Here is a 17,345-nt window from a genome sequence, read left to right on the forward strand (position 1 = left end):
GTGTTTGCATGCGACCCTGCCACACACAGTTCAGTCTGACCCACAAAAATGAAGGAGAGATGACAGAGAATAGGATGGAGAATATGAGAAGAAGAAAGGAAAACGACAGCGGGACAGAAAGAACAAAAAATACGAGCAAGGGAGGGGGAACAGAGAGGGGCGGGTGGCGGGCAGAGATGCTGCGGGCCATTTGTTTGAGCACAAATACCTGTGTCAGCGTTCGCAATGCCGGGGAACTAATCATGTTGAGTCAGCACAGCTCTGCTCTTCAGAGGAGAGAGGAGGAAGAAGGCAGACGGAGCAAGCAGATAAACAGATAAGTCGGACTTTCGCACAGACAGTCTCATGCAGTTTCCTCTCTCTGTTCCACAGTTTCACAGAAAAACTGCTTTTACAGTTGCTCGCGGCTTTGTTTGGACAATAAAGCAGTCATGGTTTGAATAGCAAAGAAAAGGAGGCTGTCGTATGGATTTTTTGTCTTTGCACACCAATTCCACGACAACCTCCTAGACACCGTCTGTGTCTCAGTCTCAATTGTGTTTTTTAAGTGTGTACACTTAAAAACTCGCTTCAGGCCAGACATTCAACAGCTTGCTTCCAAGTCTTTACCTATGGAGGGAACGGCGGTAGAGAGAAAGCAAGAAAGGAGGAGAGGAGACAAATGAGAGAAAGAATACAAACACTGACCTTTCCAGAGTAGCTGACATTTTGTTAAGATAAAGTGTTCATTTATCAGGACGAACATGAGTCGATGCATGAATACCACTCACTTTGTATTGGTGTGTGAGAGAGCGCCGCAGTTTCCCATGTCATGTTTCAGCCCTGTCCCGAAAATGCAATCATAGGGTAGTTTGCTCCCCTGACAGAATGCAAAAAGACATGAATGCCGATAAACACATAAAAGGACAGCGCCATGCGATCTGTGTACGTCCATCTGAGCTGTACATCAAAAGTACTCACTGAGTGAAAAAAGGAAGGTCAGCAGTGTAAAATCAGGGTCGACGAAAAATTCAGTAAATTAAAGAAACATCTGCTACTTCACATCAAGCAACGTTAAATGAATTTAGATAAGGATTTGACCATAACTGTTCTGCCCCATTCTTCTGGCCATCTATCTGGCTCTGCAACAACTAAACATTTAGCTCTTGATTCACCAGCAGGGAATTCAGTCTGGACTCATTCTGTCACACTTCAGCCGCCCCATTAGCCCTCCCAATCTGCCTCATGCTGTACTTCGCTATCTGTCCTGATCCCATCCGACCTGAACACCAATTCCGTGCCTGTTTTGTCAATAACCTTCGTTAAGAGCGGAGAGGGGATCATTGATTTTCTGATTTAATAAAGTGTTGCCTTTCTTTGGATGTGTTCAACTTAACTATGGTAGGCTTTTTTTTGTTTTTTTTTTAAAAAAGAATTCTAAATACAATCCCAGGCTTTGGTGTGAAAACTCCAAGCAGCCACCCACCATGCATGCACGCCTGGCAATGTGGGCTCCCTCGCAGCAGCGATTGGCAAAGATCTTTAAAAGAACAAGGAGGGAATGGGAGAAATCAACAGATGGGGGTGTAGGAGGAGTGTCAGTCTCTTTTGTTGGGAGGGAGGGAGAGAGAAAGAGAGGGAGAGAGCGAACAGGCCTGCCAACGTTCACACAATGTGACCGTCAAAGGCTGGTTTTATTCACAGCAGTCACGATGCAGTGGGCGCCATTTTTGTCCTCCTGAAGGAATTGTTTTCCATGTCAGTCAAAGCAAGTTCAGATGAAGGCAGGCTCATGAAAGCCTGAGCACTTCTGTGTTTGACACGTCTCATAAATAAGTTCTCAGTGCAGCCGCAATTATAGTCTCGGCAGAGTTCAGAGTTCAAGATCACAGAATGTCAAGCGTGAGCACAGTGTACCGTGCCTCTATGAACAGTGAACACATGCTAGACGATACACAGAGGTTCAGGCTGCCACAAGGGGCTCAAGTCTAACTGAAAGAATAAAATGGGAATATTAGGAAGATTCATATCTGTATGTTAAATGTGAACCTGCTGCAGCTGGTTAGCTTAGCATAAAGACTGGAAACAAAGTGAAACAGCTCAAGATTTGCCTAGCAGCAGCTCTCAAGATCATTGAAAGACATATTCTATTTGGCTAGGCGCAGCCTGGAGTCCTATCCAGCGTGAACTCCAGGAAGTTACAGCAAGAGTCCAGCACATGTATTGTAGATGGAGCCAGGATTGCTGCTTCACCCAGTTTTCAGTCTTTGCGCTAAGCTAAGCTAACTGTCTGCAGATTCATATTTTACTGCACAGACATGAGAGTGGTATCAATATTCTCATCTAACTCCTGGCAAGGGAATTAAAAACCATACTGCCCAAAGTGTTTGCTGATTGGTCTGACGATTATTCTCTTGAATAATGGATTTATTGTTGACAGTAGTCCAAAAGCAGAGAAGCAACAAAACGTCCATCCCATCACATGTCTCAGGGCACAAGGAGATGCCTTCAAATCGGTTGTTTTATCAGACCAACATTCCAAAACCAAAGATGCTCAGTTTACTATTATACATGACAAACAAAAGCAGCAATTCCTCATATTGCCACAATAAAGAATCTCTTTTTTCATCATTTTATTTAAATATTTTTAACATTTTTTTTCTTTTTAACACAACACTTGGTCTTGTAACTATCTAACTAATACAAAACACAGTCAACGGGGAGGAAAGTGAAAGAGCGACACTTTTCCCTGCATCAGTACCGACACCGAGGTGCCCTTGAGCAACGCCTTTAACCCCCCATCTACTCCAGCGGTCCCCTTATCACACTGTGATTGTACTGAGCACTTTCCAGATGTGGACGTGTGTAACCGTGTGAATGTGAACAGCGTGTTTCTGAAAAGAGAGCTCAGCTTTCAGCTAAACAGTCAGTGTGAAGACATACACCACAGCAGGTTTAAAAAAAACCTTCAAAAGTCTTCAGGTACCATGGAGAAAAATATGTGTTTGTGTTTGAGCTCCACTGAATTAAAGTTTTTGGAAGCGTTCTTTTCACACCAAATCTCCATTTCAATGTTCGAGCAGATTTTCCTTTCACAAGTGGAACAAGTTTTTGATGATTGCTGCGATAAGGACAGCGATTTCACCTCCACCCCTGCTTAGGTGCTGCATGCTCACAGTCTCTCCCCTCATATGTCTGTCTGTCTCAATGTCTCTCTGCAGTAAATTACCCAGCTGGGCTCGAGCAGTGGTTCCTAAAATCTTCTACGTGACAGAGAAAGCATGGAACTATTACCCTTACACCATAACAGGTAAGCGAATGTGTTCGCTGGACTCAAACGTCATATCAAATCCGGTTAGCTGCCATGACAAAAAGAGCCCTATGTTACCACTCCAGCCCTCGTCCGGTGCAGAGAAAGAACCTACAGTAGCTCGGGCTGGAATAGTTTATCGCTGCAGTCACATGAGCACAAACACTTTTTTTTTCTTTTTTTTTTTTAAAGGTCAGGTTCTCAACTGCTTTTCAGTGGGCAGAAAGTTGTTTTTTCAGTCCAAACAGTTTACTCAGAACTAGAAGTGCTTTGGTGGATGTTTTTAGGGAGCTGCCAAAAGATAGTATGAGCTCTCACAGTGTTTGTAGAGCAACCGCTTCTGACATGGTCCTGCATTTGTTAATCCATTTTAAAGAAAAGACGCCTCCAGGAAAGATAATATAATTCAGGACGCTCCGATGCTCCGAAGGACGCGTGAAGCATCTATTAGAGCATTCTAAGCAACATGTAAATGAAATGTGAAAAATCAGAGACCTTATGCAGACAAAAGAGGAAGGATGGATCAATAAGGTATGACCTTTAACTTCAAAAGGTGATAGTGTTGACAGAAGCTCTGGACAAAACACAAGCGACACCGTAGATTCACAGTCCTTAACGCCGACACACATTTAAAGATAGCTTGGTCCAGATGTGACGATGACACGCTGATCAGTCACACCATGGCGGCTTTCTGTGTGTCACCCCATCAGTTTGCCAGGAAGACGTGTGGGAAAGCACGCTGAAGCCGACGTGTATTTACTGTGCATGTTTACAGTTTTGCCATGAAGTAAACGCTTTTTATCCACACTGACTTTCATTGAATGCGGCAGTGGAATAAGCTCCCCTTCGTACATCACCAACATTACAAGCAGCCAGCAGTCAGGAATGCAAGGATCAGAGCCGCAGTGCCCGGAACACATTTCTGTGGTGCTTTAATGATCCTGATTTAAGGGAGAAGTTTTTACAAGCTGAGGAATACAGATAAAAGGGAATTTCTGTGTGATGAGAGCAAATTAGAGAAAGTAGAGGAGAAAGTCACTGAGGAGGGGAAGATGTGCGGTATCAGATATGTGACAGTCACCATGCGGTCCCTGAATGTCTCACACTTTTTTCCTGCATTGTGGCCTTCTGAACAAGCCATATAAGTAACGGTGTTTTTCTTGTGTTCTGCCCCTGCTCTGACCTGATGTCACCTCCCGCCTTGGTCTGTAGAATACACAGTAAGTACCCTCTATGCCTGTTGCACTACTGTTTTTTTGTGCACCATATTTACACAAATTGGCAGTGATTTTGGACTGTATTGTATTGGATTTGGTGGAATGGACAATTCTTTAATGAGTGTTAAAGCAGAATCAACAGATTTGTTTTTGAGATCCCCTCCAACCCACACACACATGCGCACACACACACACATTCACCCACACACACACCGATAGACATGGCTTTACCAATGAGCAGAGCTTCCTGTGTGACCTGTGATTAACCCCTGAAAACACATGAAGCTTTGACATAACAGGCTGACACATTTTGAAGACACATGAGTAAGAAATGCATGAGTCACGCCGCTTTAGGGTTCAGGGATAAGAGGGGAAAGATAAAACTGCTGTGGTGACAGAAGATATTGTCTCTGTTAACGTGTGGGTGCGTTTCGTGTTCATGTATGAGTCAGTGTAAATACACCCGTGCCAAGATCAGTTTTAAGAAAAAACAAATCACAAAAGCCTCAACAATTGTCTTGGCTTTTGTCAATTTTGACAAAGAGAAAGAAATTGTAATTAAAGCCTGAATTGCATAGAAGGACAGAGAAAAAAGGTTCCAACAGCAGCGTCAACCATCTTTCTTAATGCAGTAAAAGTACTTTGAAAGATGTAAGACGTCAATACAAACCTTTGTAACTCCATCTGCGTAATCACCAGGGGTAAGGAGTGTTAACTTTCTCTTTTATTTTCTTTTAAAGGCAGTAAAACGACAACTATGATACGTTGGGTTCAGCTCATAAATAGCTTTTTATGTAATGTAATCATTTATGTAATAAACACTTTTCTTTCTTTATCCAAAGTGCTCATTCCTGCCCAAGTTCTCCATCCACATAGAGACGAAATACGAAGACAACAAAGGTTGCAATGACAATGTGAGTACGCTGTGTGTGTGTGTAATATGAGGTTTTAATTGTGGAAGTTGCAATTGCTTCATTGTTTTACCACCAACATAACTTTGCCATTTCTTTACTGCAGTCTGTCGTTACTAATTGGTTGACTTATACAGCGATAAGCTTCTATCAGCACATCGGCCCAGTCAATTCGTCAGTCAGGCTCCAGCTCTCGTACAAATCTCTTAGCTTAATATAACTCTGCCTGCCTTCTGTCCATCTTATACAGAGATATAGACAGCAAAATAGGCCAATTCCAAACACAAAATATCTCACAGCAGACATATGGCTGAAATCAAGACCTCTATGACGGCGACATAAGTAAAACCATCTGGGCAGATTTGGCAGCTCGCAGAGCCTCCTGTGCAGTCCTGTTGTATCATAATGCCAACTATACAATGCGCCTTGAGCGTCTGCCAAAAACCGATCTACTTGTTGGATGGCTAATTTCATTTGGGCTGCTGGACTACTCTTTTTCTCTCTATATTTTACTCCACTCTCCAGTTTACAGGAGCATTAGTCATCATATGAAAAGCTGTCACTGTCTGGACAGTGAGGAAGAAGAAGAGGGGTGGGCAACAGACTCATAGCTTGAAATAGGTCATGGTGGAGGTTAACTTTACTGTTCCGCTTTAAACTGTCAGTGATTCTGCGACTGTATAAGGGAGGAATGGCTCCCAGCGTCGCTCAAGTGTCTTGTCTCAGATCAGTTTATACATGTACTCATAAAGCAAAGAGGGAGACTGAAATGGACAGACTGTCAGTGTGCATTAAACATGTGGTGATGTTTTAGATTGATGGTTGTGTGGCCTGACAAGACAAGGCAACAGAACAGAGAGTTTTTCATTAAACCTACCAGAATTCGCCTGCAGCCAGTGCACTTCATGGGTAAAGGCTGAGATAAATCGCAGTTCTATTGCATAAATATGTTCGTGCACATCATCGTCTATGCGCACACGCTCAAGTCAATGACTCAATGATGCAGCTGCACTACTTCGTGTAACATCTTCAGGACAAACAAAGAAGAAGCTCGATGACATTGTATTACCAGCTTCATAAGCGTGTGAGGTGTATTTGCTGTAACGGATGCTGTGAAATAATATATGCAGCTGTGCGCTGCTTTGTTCTGAACATTTTATGTAACAACATTCTCTCTGATCAAGTGTCATGTTTTCCCACGTGGGGATTCTGATGGCGTAGCATACAGCCATCTGCTCGGGGTGTCTCAACACCGTGTGTTGAAAGAACAGCTGGAAATAGAAGGACTTACTGAGAGGAAAGGATTCCGAAATAGTGTGAAGGAGGACAATCATGGAAGCATGGACAGGAAATGAGTGGGTGTGTGAGTGGACGTCACGCACCGTCTGAGTGGAGGCTACAGTAACATTACACAACATGCAGAGTTCCACAGAACTAACCGATGTCAGACTCACACACATTCACACATTAAGCTTTAACATGTGTCCTGAGGCTCGTGCTGCTCTTGTGATCTCTCCAAGGATCCCTGAACTACACAGCGGGCAAAATGAGAAAACTCATCTTTTTCATTCTTCCTCTCTTTTCTTTTGCTGTGTTATACATTTTCAGCCCTTTGGCACCATTTAATGTTTCATTCTGGTGGGTTTTTGTAAGCAAGTCACAAGTGATAACACATGGCCAGTCTGATGCAACACTGCAGTCTATGTGTACATATCTTCAACTTTTCAGACCCCCAGCAAGTCATGCCCATTAAAGCTCCGTCCAATCCTCAACAGCATATATACTACATTCTTCCTGTTCCTTAAATAAGTTACTTTAGGTTTAACAAAAGTCTCAGCCTCATTTTACGCCGTTAATTATTGTCTCTCAGGCATGTCATGAGTGAGATTGGTCTGTTTGGTGTGGATTCTCCCTTTGGAGGATAATGAAGTGCAGTCCAATCCATTTTTTTATTTAGCCTGTGATTACTATCAGCCTTCAGGGGCCCTCGCTGTGGGGCATTTTAGAACAAATTCCCTGCTTTGTACTGAGATTACCACATACTGTCTGTCTGTGTGTGTTTTGAGTATTTATTGGAAAACTGACAAAATGTACCAACAAATGCTGGCATACACATTGGAATAGTGCTCAGCACATAGCATTCACATGACACCGAATACTACTGATACTGCTACTTCACAAGTTTAAACGAGGTCACGTGTCACTGATTGACGAAAGTAACGTAATTTTACTTTGCGTGAAAATGCTTCAATTATTACATGAGCAAGGACCAATTGATTAGTACGCTCATGTATTTATATTTGGTAAAATAATGTGTATATGCTCATTGCAGATGTTTTTCCATTCGCTTCTCAAACCCATTTTTCTCCTCTCATTTCATCCCCTTCCTCCCTCCTCCTCCCTTCTCCTTGACAGTCTCTGCATACACGTCCACTTCATTGTTTACCTCCTCCATTCCTCCTCTCTTCCTGCTCTGCCTCTCTCCAGCTGTCTTCATCCCAGTCTCCTCTCCTGTTGCATGGCTGCACTCATGCATGCTGACATATCACCCTTATTGTGCCAGCAGTGCTCATCCACACTGTAAATGACAGCACGCACCCTCAGAGGAGATGGAAAAAGATGCAGCGAGAAACAGGGAGGATGTACATAGTAGATGGATGGAGATGTATCAGCAGAGAAAGTTCACATTCAAAAAGATGGGAAGGCATGACTGATAGTATAGTAAGTAATGAACAGGGGAGTTGCCTTACATTTTTATGTAAAAAAACGAAAACTTTTCAAATGCAGAACAAGTACTGTAATTATGATATATATCGATATCGTGATAACATAACCTTATCACCTACGCCTTATAGTCTTTTTTATCTTGGCAAAATTAGGTCCTGAAGACACCTCTTGCAAGACCATATAGCAGGAACTACTATTGAAGCAGTTTTGAGTACTTTACCAGGGGTCTGTGTGCCACTGCCCCTCTCTCCCTGCCCTTATCTCTTTCTTATGATTTGTTTTCATTCATTTCAATATTCCAGCAGCCTGCCCTCAGTTAAATTAAAGATGAATAATCCCTTAAATGAAGCCTTTGGCCTCTAATCTCACTTTAAATGCACACACACGTAGACCTTCCCTTGTGGCAAAATGGCAAGCACTGAGAGTTCTGCTCAAAGATGATCAGGTGAGATACTGTGCGTGTGTGCATGTGTGTGTCTGTTCGTGTATTACACACGTTGCGGGGACATAAATCTGTTTACACAGTCACATTGTGGGGACAAATTGCAGGTCCCAGTAATGTAAATCATTACATTTTAGGGTCAAGACTGGGGTAAGGTTAGGATAAGGGATAGGCAAGTAGCGGTTATGGTTATGGTAAGTCTCCAGGAAGTAATGTAAGTCTGCGTAATGTCCCCAAAAGTGATGAAAACACGACTGTGTGTGTGTGTGTACATCTACTCATATATAAATAGACTGCAGGACAAAGGATGGATTGATAAACAGCTAAATGCATAGAAGTATGTGAATGTAATATAATGCAAACATGTGAATTCATAGTTTATTGTAGTAAATCGTTTGTCATCATCGACAACATTAGAAGTAATGAAGAATGATTATGAAAATAGTAAAAGCTAAGAAGGCAATAAGGTTGTACTCACATTTTGTTCAGTCAGCTGACTGTGAACATATGAAACAGTAATTGCAGTGTGTCATTTGGCATAGTAACAGATAGAATATGTGGGTATGGAGCACCACCTTGTGGCTGTGTCAAGAAGTACAGTATAGTTTCTAGTGTTTGGATGAGTGATGTGGGGACAGAGAGATAGACAGTCAAGCATTAGTAACAGTCTGAATAATTTCCAACCTTTGAGTCAAGCAGCGAGGCTGGCATGATACAACCTGGAAAAGACACATTTCTGAGGTGTATTTTTATATGTGACGATTGTCAGCCCGAGGCTGCAGTTGGCAAACCGCTCTGTTCTGTTTTCAGATCTTTGACGCCGAGCTGAAGGATCAGGAGAGGGAGGTGTGTTTCATCGACATCGCCTACGATGAGATCCCAGAGCGCTACTATAAAGAATCCGAGGTGAGCTTGTGTAGGTGTGTGTGTCTGTGTGTCTGTGTGTGTGTAGAAGTTCACATGGCTACTGGGAGCTAACACCAGTGGGGGGGGGTGTAAGTGTGGTGCTCAGTCTGGACTGCAGTAGTAAAACAACGTGCTTGAGATGAAACGGCTCAATGTCAGTCGTGTTGTGATCTTACTCATACAGGTTTTCTCTGAGTCTAAACCGTTTTGTATACAGTATTTTCTTCTATCCCTATGATGATCCTCATGGGAGAGATAATAACTTGTTGTTGTTATTGTTTTTATTATTATCAGTTAAATTTGTTGAAGCCCAAACACTAACTCTAATACAAACTTTCGGCACTTGAGACCTCAGTCCTACTTGTCCAGCAGCTGCACTTCTGAGTCTGTGAAGTGTGAGAGCTGGTAATTGTCTTCAGAGCGGATGGATAACAGATTGCCTCAGCTCTAATGAGCCTGCATAGAAATTCTCCAAGGACAAGAGGGGTTAATGTGAATGGTATTTAATACAGACATTCAGTCATGCATCTAATTTTAGGCTCTCCCTTGTGTGTGTGTCTTGTGGGTCTTGTTTAACCATTGGGGTATAGAAACAATTATGCCTGAAGGTTTGGGTTAATTATTGTAAGATTAAAAGTGTGTTTGTGTTTGTGTGTGTCTGTTCATTTTAACTCCATTACAGGACTTGAGATATTTCAAGTCAGACAAGACGTCGCGGGGGATTCTTCAGGAGGGCTGGAGGGACACCCATGATCCCATCATGTGCTCGTACAAACTGGTCACCGTCAAGTTCGAGGTGTGGGGTCTGCAGACCCGTGTGGAGCAGTTTGTACACAAGGTGAGTGTTTGGTCATTCATTTTAAGTTGGTTTCTTTTAGCCCAGTCCAAAACGTTTGGTTAAAATGTGTTGTTCAAAATGCAATTGGATGCCGAACACAAGAATTAATGAAATGTGTTTTTTGGCTGATTGCAGTTTTGTATCATCTGTGCTGACAGCTGTGCTGTGATGTCTTGTTTAATGGAAAATGGCAACGGTCAATAAGTGCCAGATGGAATTCACAACCTGTCACAGGTGTAAACTCAACATGTTTGGATCAGACTGCATTTCTGTTGGCAGCTGGATAGATTACTCTAACATTGAAATTAGTGGTTATTTCACATCAGGTCATAGTTAACTACATGTCGTAGGCAGTGTGCCTCTCTTTTGAGGTAGCTGTACTCCTGCCACTGAGTGTGAATTCTGATTTAAAATCCTAAAGATGAGAGGGACCTTAGCCTCCATGACTGTACTCCTGCAGGCTGAATATTGATTATTTTGCCTCTAAACATAATATAGAATAATAAAAAGATGTTGCCTGGGTAACCCTTTTCTGACGTGGTCATTGTGTGGTGTTCTAGGTGGTTCGGGATGTGCTGCTGCTGGGACATAGGCAGGCGTTTGCCTGGGTGGATGAATGGATTGGTAGGTCCATCTGTCTTTTTCTGCTCTCCTGCTGCCAAGACACTCCAGCTGATTTACAACCATTGGCACATATCAACCTTTCAGTCATTGACCATTTACTCACACCAAATTACAATGAATGCATTGCCTACGCAATAGTATTGACTTTAGCTATATAAATAAGTATAGATCATCTTAATTGTATTCACAGATGAATGCAGCCACTTTTCATTGTTGTGCATTATGAATAACCACTTATGTGGAGTGTTTGAGGAATACATAAATAGTTCAGAAATGCTTAAAATTTTCCATGTATTTGCATGCACATAGATTTTTAAACCTTCTTATTATTTTTCATCGTTACATAAATTACTGTGTGATTGCTGTTTATTTATTGGTCAGTGTGCATGAAAAATCACTCGACCTGCATTTAACCTCATCACTGCCAGTGCTTCTCATCCTCCTACAACTTGTGTCCTCTGCTTGGGTTTATACCTAACACACTAATGACAAACACTCTCCTGTCATGACCAGATGTGGTCAGTGTTTGTTTCACATGATACCTGCACAATACAGTTAACTCTTAAACCACACTGTTTCATGTTTCATGTCAGAGAAATTCATATGTATCAGTTTGAGACTCAGCATAGACACAGCACTAGTTTAAAAGCTGTAATACTGTTGCACTCATTTTAACTCAATTTGGCAGTATTTTTCATAAAAAGCCAAACATAAAGCAGCAAGAAAAAGGCTTATTTATGCTTACCAAACCTGTATTAGGGGTATAAACCTTGCCAACCAATTGGCTGCAAGTACATGAAGGAACGATTGGAAATTTACATCAGTTAAGAATGATGCACTCACTGAAACATGAAAGCTGCCACTCTCTGGTTCTCTGAGAGTCTGGCTGCACATCAGGCAGCCCTGTTTTGCTCACTCTCAGCTGTTTGACTTTTTCCATAGCTGCAGGGCACAACAACAACAAGTCTTTTATCTTTGCCATGAAACATATTCCTCCTCTCTCCTCCATTATACCACAACTCCCTACAACTTGGATGCTTGAAATACTCCCTAAATCTTTCCACAATTAGTGAGCCCCTCCAGGTGTTGCTTTCTTGTGCTTCCAATGATCCAACCTCTTTGTTTGGTGTGGATTATTCATGCTTTTCCTTAATCTTTCCTTAATCTTGAAGAGTCCTTGACCTCATACTTCCTGTCTCCTGTAAACTCTCTGGGTCATGGGAAGCAAGCACGATGGCCGCTAAAGTTTTTAACTTTAAAAAACTGTAATTATCCGTTACAAACACTGTACTCACCCATGGAATGCACGTTTGCCACCTAACCCCCTCCTTCCACACCTGTCCGTCAACTGGAGTGCAATTATAGAGGGATTACCAACGTTTCGATCCTCCGTTCCACCCCTCCCCCCCTTCTTCCAGATATGACTTTGGATGATGTGCGGGATTACGAGAGACAAATGCATGAGAAAACCAACATTAAAGTCGTAAATTGCCATGAGCAGCAAGAGCATTCCACAACAAACCCATCTTCACTGGATGGCATAGAGATCCATGACAAAGCAAGCGTATGTGTATTTTTCATTGTTTCTTTACTCCATTGCTTCTCCTCTGTCTCATATCTGAACCACTGGTGTCTGTGAATGAAGTTATCACAGTTGCATATAACTGTCCACATACATCCACTCAATCTACCCTACATGAAATCAAACGATGCACACATGAACTGTTGAATAATAAAGAATAGAATAATTCAAGTCTGCCAACATTCCCCAGAAGTTTGAGAAGGTATGTAGGAAACATGAGGCGGCACAAATGAGCACTAGAAATGCCTTGGCTATTAAAGTAGCACGATGTGAGCTAATAAAGAATCGTAATTTATTTTTTTGGTTTTTCAATCTTTGTTTTTCTTGGTATGCCTGTGGCTCTCATAATGACTTGTGGTTAAAAACTACAGTTCCAGCCCTTTTTTCTTAAGCAATACATATCGCTATATATATAGCGATATATATATATATATAGCTATGGATATACTTTGCCAATTCTTCCTCTCATTAGTCTCAATTTATCTTTTTCCAATCCAGACATGACAATGGATGAGGTGAGAGAGTTTGAGCGCACCATCCAGGAGGCCACCAACCAGAAGATCGGGATATTTCCCCCATCGATCTCCATCAGTGAGACACCCCTGTCCTCCTGTGCCCTCACTGGCCCTGCCAGCGCCCCCTCCACCCCCATGTGCACTGATGCGCCTGAGTCCCTCTCTGTCCCCAAGGACCGACCCCGCAAAAAGTCTGCTCCAGAAACCCTGACCCTTCCCGACCCTGTCCCGAGTGGCGTCCCCCAGGGCTCTAACCAGAGCCCACAAGCCCTTTCAAATCACCTCCAAACATCCACACCACCCTCCTCCAACTCTGATCTTGCTGAGATGGATGAGCAGTAAAGGAACCTTGGGATGTCTTCCCCAATGCCTTGCTTTACTTACTCCCCCAACGCCACTGTCTTAGTAGCCCAACAAGACTAGCCTAACCTCCAATCACCAGTGCCCAGATGTTCAAGTTCTCTAGCCATATCACATGATTTGCCATAACCCTGGACACACAGCGATCACTTTAGAAGACTTCATCAGTGTTGTTAAAGCCATCCAGGCAGCTGTAGGCTCAGCCACGTGGCTTACTTCCTCTTCCGGTGAGTCTAGCCAGTCACGTCTCATTTATTTTACCAGCCACCTGTGATGTCTAATCAAAACAAAGAGCATCCGTAATTAATTTTGTTGAGCGGCAGTTTCTTATGTTTATATTGATAAATTACTCTTAGTGTTTCCTTAGTCATGCTTTCTTCAATCAGATAAGCTCATTGCTTTCAAACTATTGAACTATGAAGTAGCTGCCTTAGCATCACAGAGCCACTGGTGTTTATTAGTTCTGACAATGTGTTCAGATTAAGGAATTTTGTCATTTTTCAGGCCAAATGCATTGAATTAGAAGTGAAATCAATGTCACAAACTAGAGTAGCACATTAGACCTAATATGTTAGTGTAACACACACCAGAAAGACAGCAAAGTGTCCTCATAATAGAACCATTTCACAACTGTTTCCTGAGCCGTCCAAACTGGCCTGCGGATCCGATTTCACCCATCCTGTCCATCCCAAATCCAATTACATGACAGATGCAAAATCAGTACAATCATAGAGCGTTTACACCTCAGGTCTACCCAATTCTCCCTGGCTCACACTCCAAAGGCAGGGATGTTACTGTACCTTTCTGTCCCCGCTTATTGCCAAACAGCCACATTTTATACCTCCACGGGTTTTACAATACAGCAACTATTGTATGTACTATATCAGTCTACTTAACCCGTAGAATGTTTACACACCAGAAACCTTGGAGGATTTATTAGTGAGATTAAGCTGTTGCTATATCTGCTTTTGCGGTTTTAGCATGACAGTTTAATGGCTAAAATTGAATTTGTTGAAGTTTATTACTGCATATATCTCACTCAAGTTGGCTGAGAGGTCAGTACAACAGAAAACACAAAATAATAAATGTTGCCTGAAACTAATGCTGGACATCTCATGTGACATAAAATGTGATAATGTGATGGAATTTCATCGAATCAGCAAATCACTTTTATGTCATATGTAGGAACATGGCCATTTTTTTGGGGGGGGGTTAAGCATTGACTTAGCTTTGTGCACAGTGGAGGTAAGGAAGACTCAAAGCTTGATTTGAGGGCACGTGCATCAAGCTGACTTGAGCATGTGCTTCGTTAGCTGCATAGAATTTGCAGAAGTGCTGACACCTTTGCTTTGGCGGCGCTGCTTGGTGATACTGAGCCAGTACTTTAGTGGTCACAGAAAATCATTTGGAAATGGGAACATACTTTGCAGTGACCCGTTATTTCTGATGTTGCAAATTAACGTCTAAAACCCTGAAGGAGAAACAAATACATCAGGAGAGCAAGTTACTAATGAACCCCCTTTTACTATTACTCAAAGAGAGTTTTATATGCTGCATGGATTGTTCACAACATATATACATATTATGTGACATATATATGTATATACTGTACATGAATGGATTGGAACAGTATATTTGGTGATGCAACTCTATGAAAAACTGAATGCCAACTTTGGAACCTCTGTACTAATTTTGTATAATAGAAAAAACAGATTTCGAGTGAAACGTGAGCATGCCCCGAAAATATCGGCCTACAAACGCTTTCAACTCAGTGCCTCTGCATGCAACTACTGTATCATCGCCTACGTGTGTAAACCAAAATCTGTTATATTTTATCTATACAGACACAAAAATTGATTGCATTTCTTTGCCTGTTTTCTATCTCAAATATTGAATTTAACCAAGACTAAAAGTGGGCTACAGTATGGAAGCTGAACTACAACATCATCAGATCAAATGAATCATATCAAACTACATTACCAGTTTCTCAAGTAACAGGGCTAACTTGTTATTATGTTTTAGAAAATGAACACATTTTTGTTCCCCTCTCCATACCAATTACTTCCAACCTTACTGTGCAAACGCACTTTCCAATATTTGACATCTTATTTGACAAAGAAGAAATGTCCGTATCTTACACAGTCTTGTTGGGTTTGTTGGACCAAAGTCCTATTATACAGTATGGTGACTTCGAAGAGAGCAGGTCGAAGATAGAGTCCTCAGTGGTCTTGCCATAAAATACTGTTAATATTATGTACAGTTTCTCACTGGCTTTTGTTAAAAAACAAAAACAAAAACAAAACAACTGTAGCTATTTATCTGTAACTGTAGCTTTTGTCTTTGCCTTTTGAGGATAAAAATGTTATATACCAGTTATTGGCCCTCTGTATTGATCTATTATGTATAGATTATACATACTTACAACTCTGGTATTGACCATCTCTCTTGTCAGGAACACAGAGATCCAGGGATACGTTGATCTACCACGGGCTATTAAAAGTAATGCAAAATGTCCAATTGTGTAACATTAAGCTCTGCTCTGTTTAAAAGAGTAACATAGTAGGTATTGTAAATACTGTTGTTAATGACTAATATAGTAGGTTTTCTTACATTGAATTTGTTGTTGCATTACTGATGTGACATGAATGTGCGCAAAGAGACAGAGAAGGATCTTCTTTAGTGTGTGTGCGATAAGGATGACATCTTCACAGTCATAATTAAAGGTTTGTTTTAATCTCGGAGTAATTTGCATCTGTATCTATGAGGTCATTCACATCCATTGAGGATACTGAATTCATTTTAGTTTACTCTTCGCAATCAAGTATCAAGATTCCTCATCGTAGTGTTGCACTTTTGACTCTCCAGTTGCTTTCGGTGACCCTGCAGGGCAAATTGATTTGTACAAGTTGTAGAATGAAATGAAGCTTTTCTTTTTAGTGGCTGCTTTGATGTTTACTTGACATGTTAATTGAGCAGTGATTGGCTTTTCTGTTGTTTCTCTTTTTGTAATAAACCTGCTGTACTTTGATTTAGTGGTTGCTGTATTGTTTGAAGGAAAATCTATATTAGTTTATCTTTATTTCATTGGATAAAAGGACCAAGATTTTCACTCCTCCTCCCTTCTAATGCTGCAGTTTGCATTCCGCCAGGCTGTTGTGCTGTCTCCTGATAACTGGGGCCTGTCTCACCAACCAGGATCACTGCGTTAGCTGTCGACCTGCACTGAGTGAACCCAGCAACAGCTCCGTCTACTTCACTCTGTATTGGAGATCAGTTGCGGTCCGAGCTTATCCGGCTTTCTACATCAATCCTGCTGTGTGAAACAGGCCCCAGAAGTGCCATTGGTGTTCGGTTGCTGGAAGTCACTCTTAGTTCTTACGTCCACTTTAACTATTGTATTTGTTATATTTTTACCGCTCTTTGAGGTTCATTTGGTTCATTGTTGTAATTATTGTTTTACTTTTTCTGAAATAGACAAATAAACTTTAGTAGTCATTGCAACAGTGTTTTTATTCATTCTGTTACCTGTGCATGTTTCACATAAACCCTTATGTATGCCTTATCCTTCTCTTTGCCCTCTTTACCACCAGCTGATGGTGATCTTCACCTATTATTATTATTATTATTATTATTATTATTATTATTGATTTTGGGTCTTTGAAAAAATTTGATGTTGGGGACAATGAGAAAAAATGCTCTACCTGTAGCAAGACTTTATTAAAACTGAAGCCACTGTGAGCTCCCTCATGAGTTTCCATAAGCATATAAGCAAAGTTTACTTAGCGTTGGTCTGACACACATACACTGAAAACAGATCAGTAATGCTCAAGAAAATTAAAGTTTTTTAAAACATCTTGTCTGCTCACTCTGACTTCATGATACTATTGCCCTGTACCTTTAAAAAAGGTACAGCCCAAAATTCAACATAGTGCCT

At 41.5% G+C, this 17,345-nt stretch overlaps 1 protein-coding gene across 1 annotated transcript in view; it reads left to right on the forward strand.

Moving 5' to 3' along the window:
* LOC143319459 (cytoplasmic phosphatidylinositol transfer protein 1-like) overlaps positions 1-16,912 on the forward strand; it is a 67,633-nt gene extending 50,721 nt beyond the window's left edge. The window contains exons 3-9 of the mRNA XM_076728467.1: positions 3,201-3,289; positions 4,502-4,509; positions 5,349-5,420; positions 9,397-9,492; positions 10,175-10,330; positions 10,891-10,954; positions 13,035-16,912. Coding sequence (XP_076584582.1) covers positions 3,201-3,289; positions 4,502-4,509; positions 5,349-5,420; positions 9,397-9,492; positions 10,175-10,330; positions 10,891-10,954; positions 13,035-13,393 — 844 coding nt within the window. The 3' untranslated portion in view covers positions 13,394-16,912. The remainder of the gene's footprint in view (positions 1-3,200; positions 3,290-4,501; positions 4,510-5,348; positions 5,421-9,396; positions 9,493-10,174; positions 10,331-10,890; positions 10,955-13,034) is intronic.
* Positions 16,913-17,345: the final 433 nt, after the last annotated feature.

Source organism: Chaetodon auriga, chromosome 4 (assembly GCF_051107435.1).
Source record: "Chaetodon auriga isolate fChaAug3 chromosome 4, fChaAug3.hap1, whole genome shotgun sequence".
Classification (NCBI taxonomy): Eukaryota; Metazoa; Chordata; class Actinopteri; order Chaetodontiformes; family Chaetodontidae; genus Chaetodon; species Chaetodon auriga.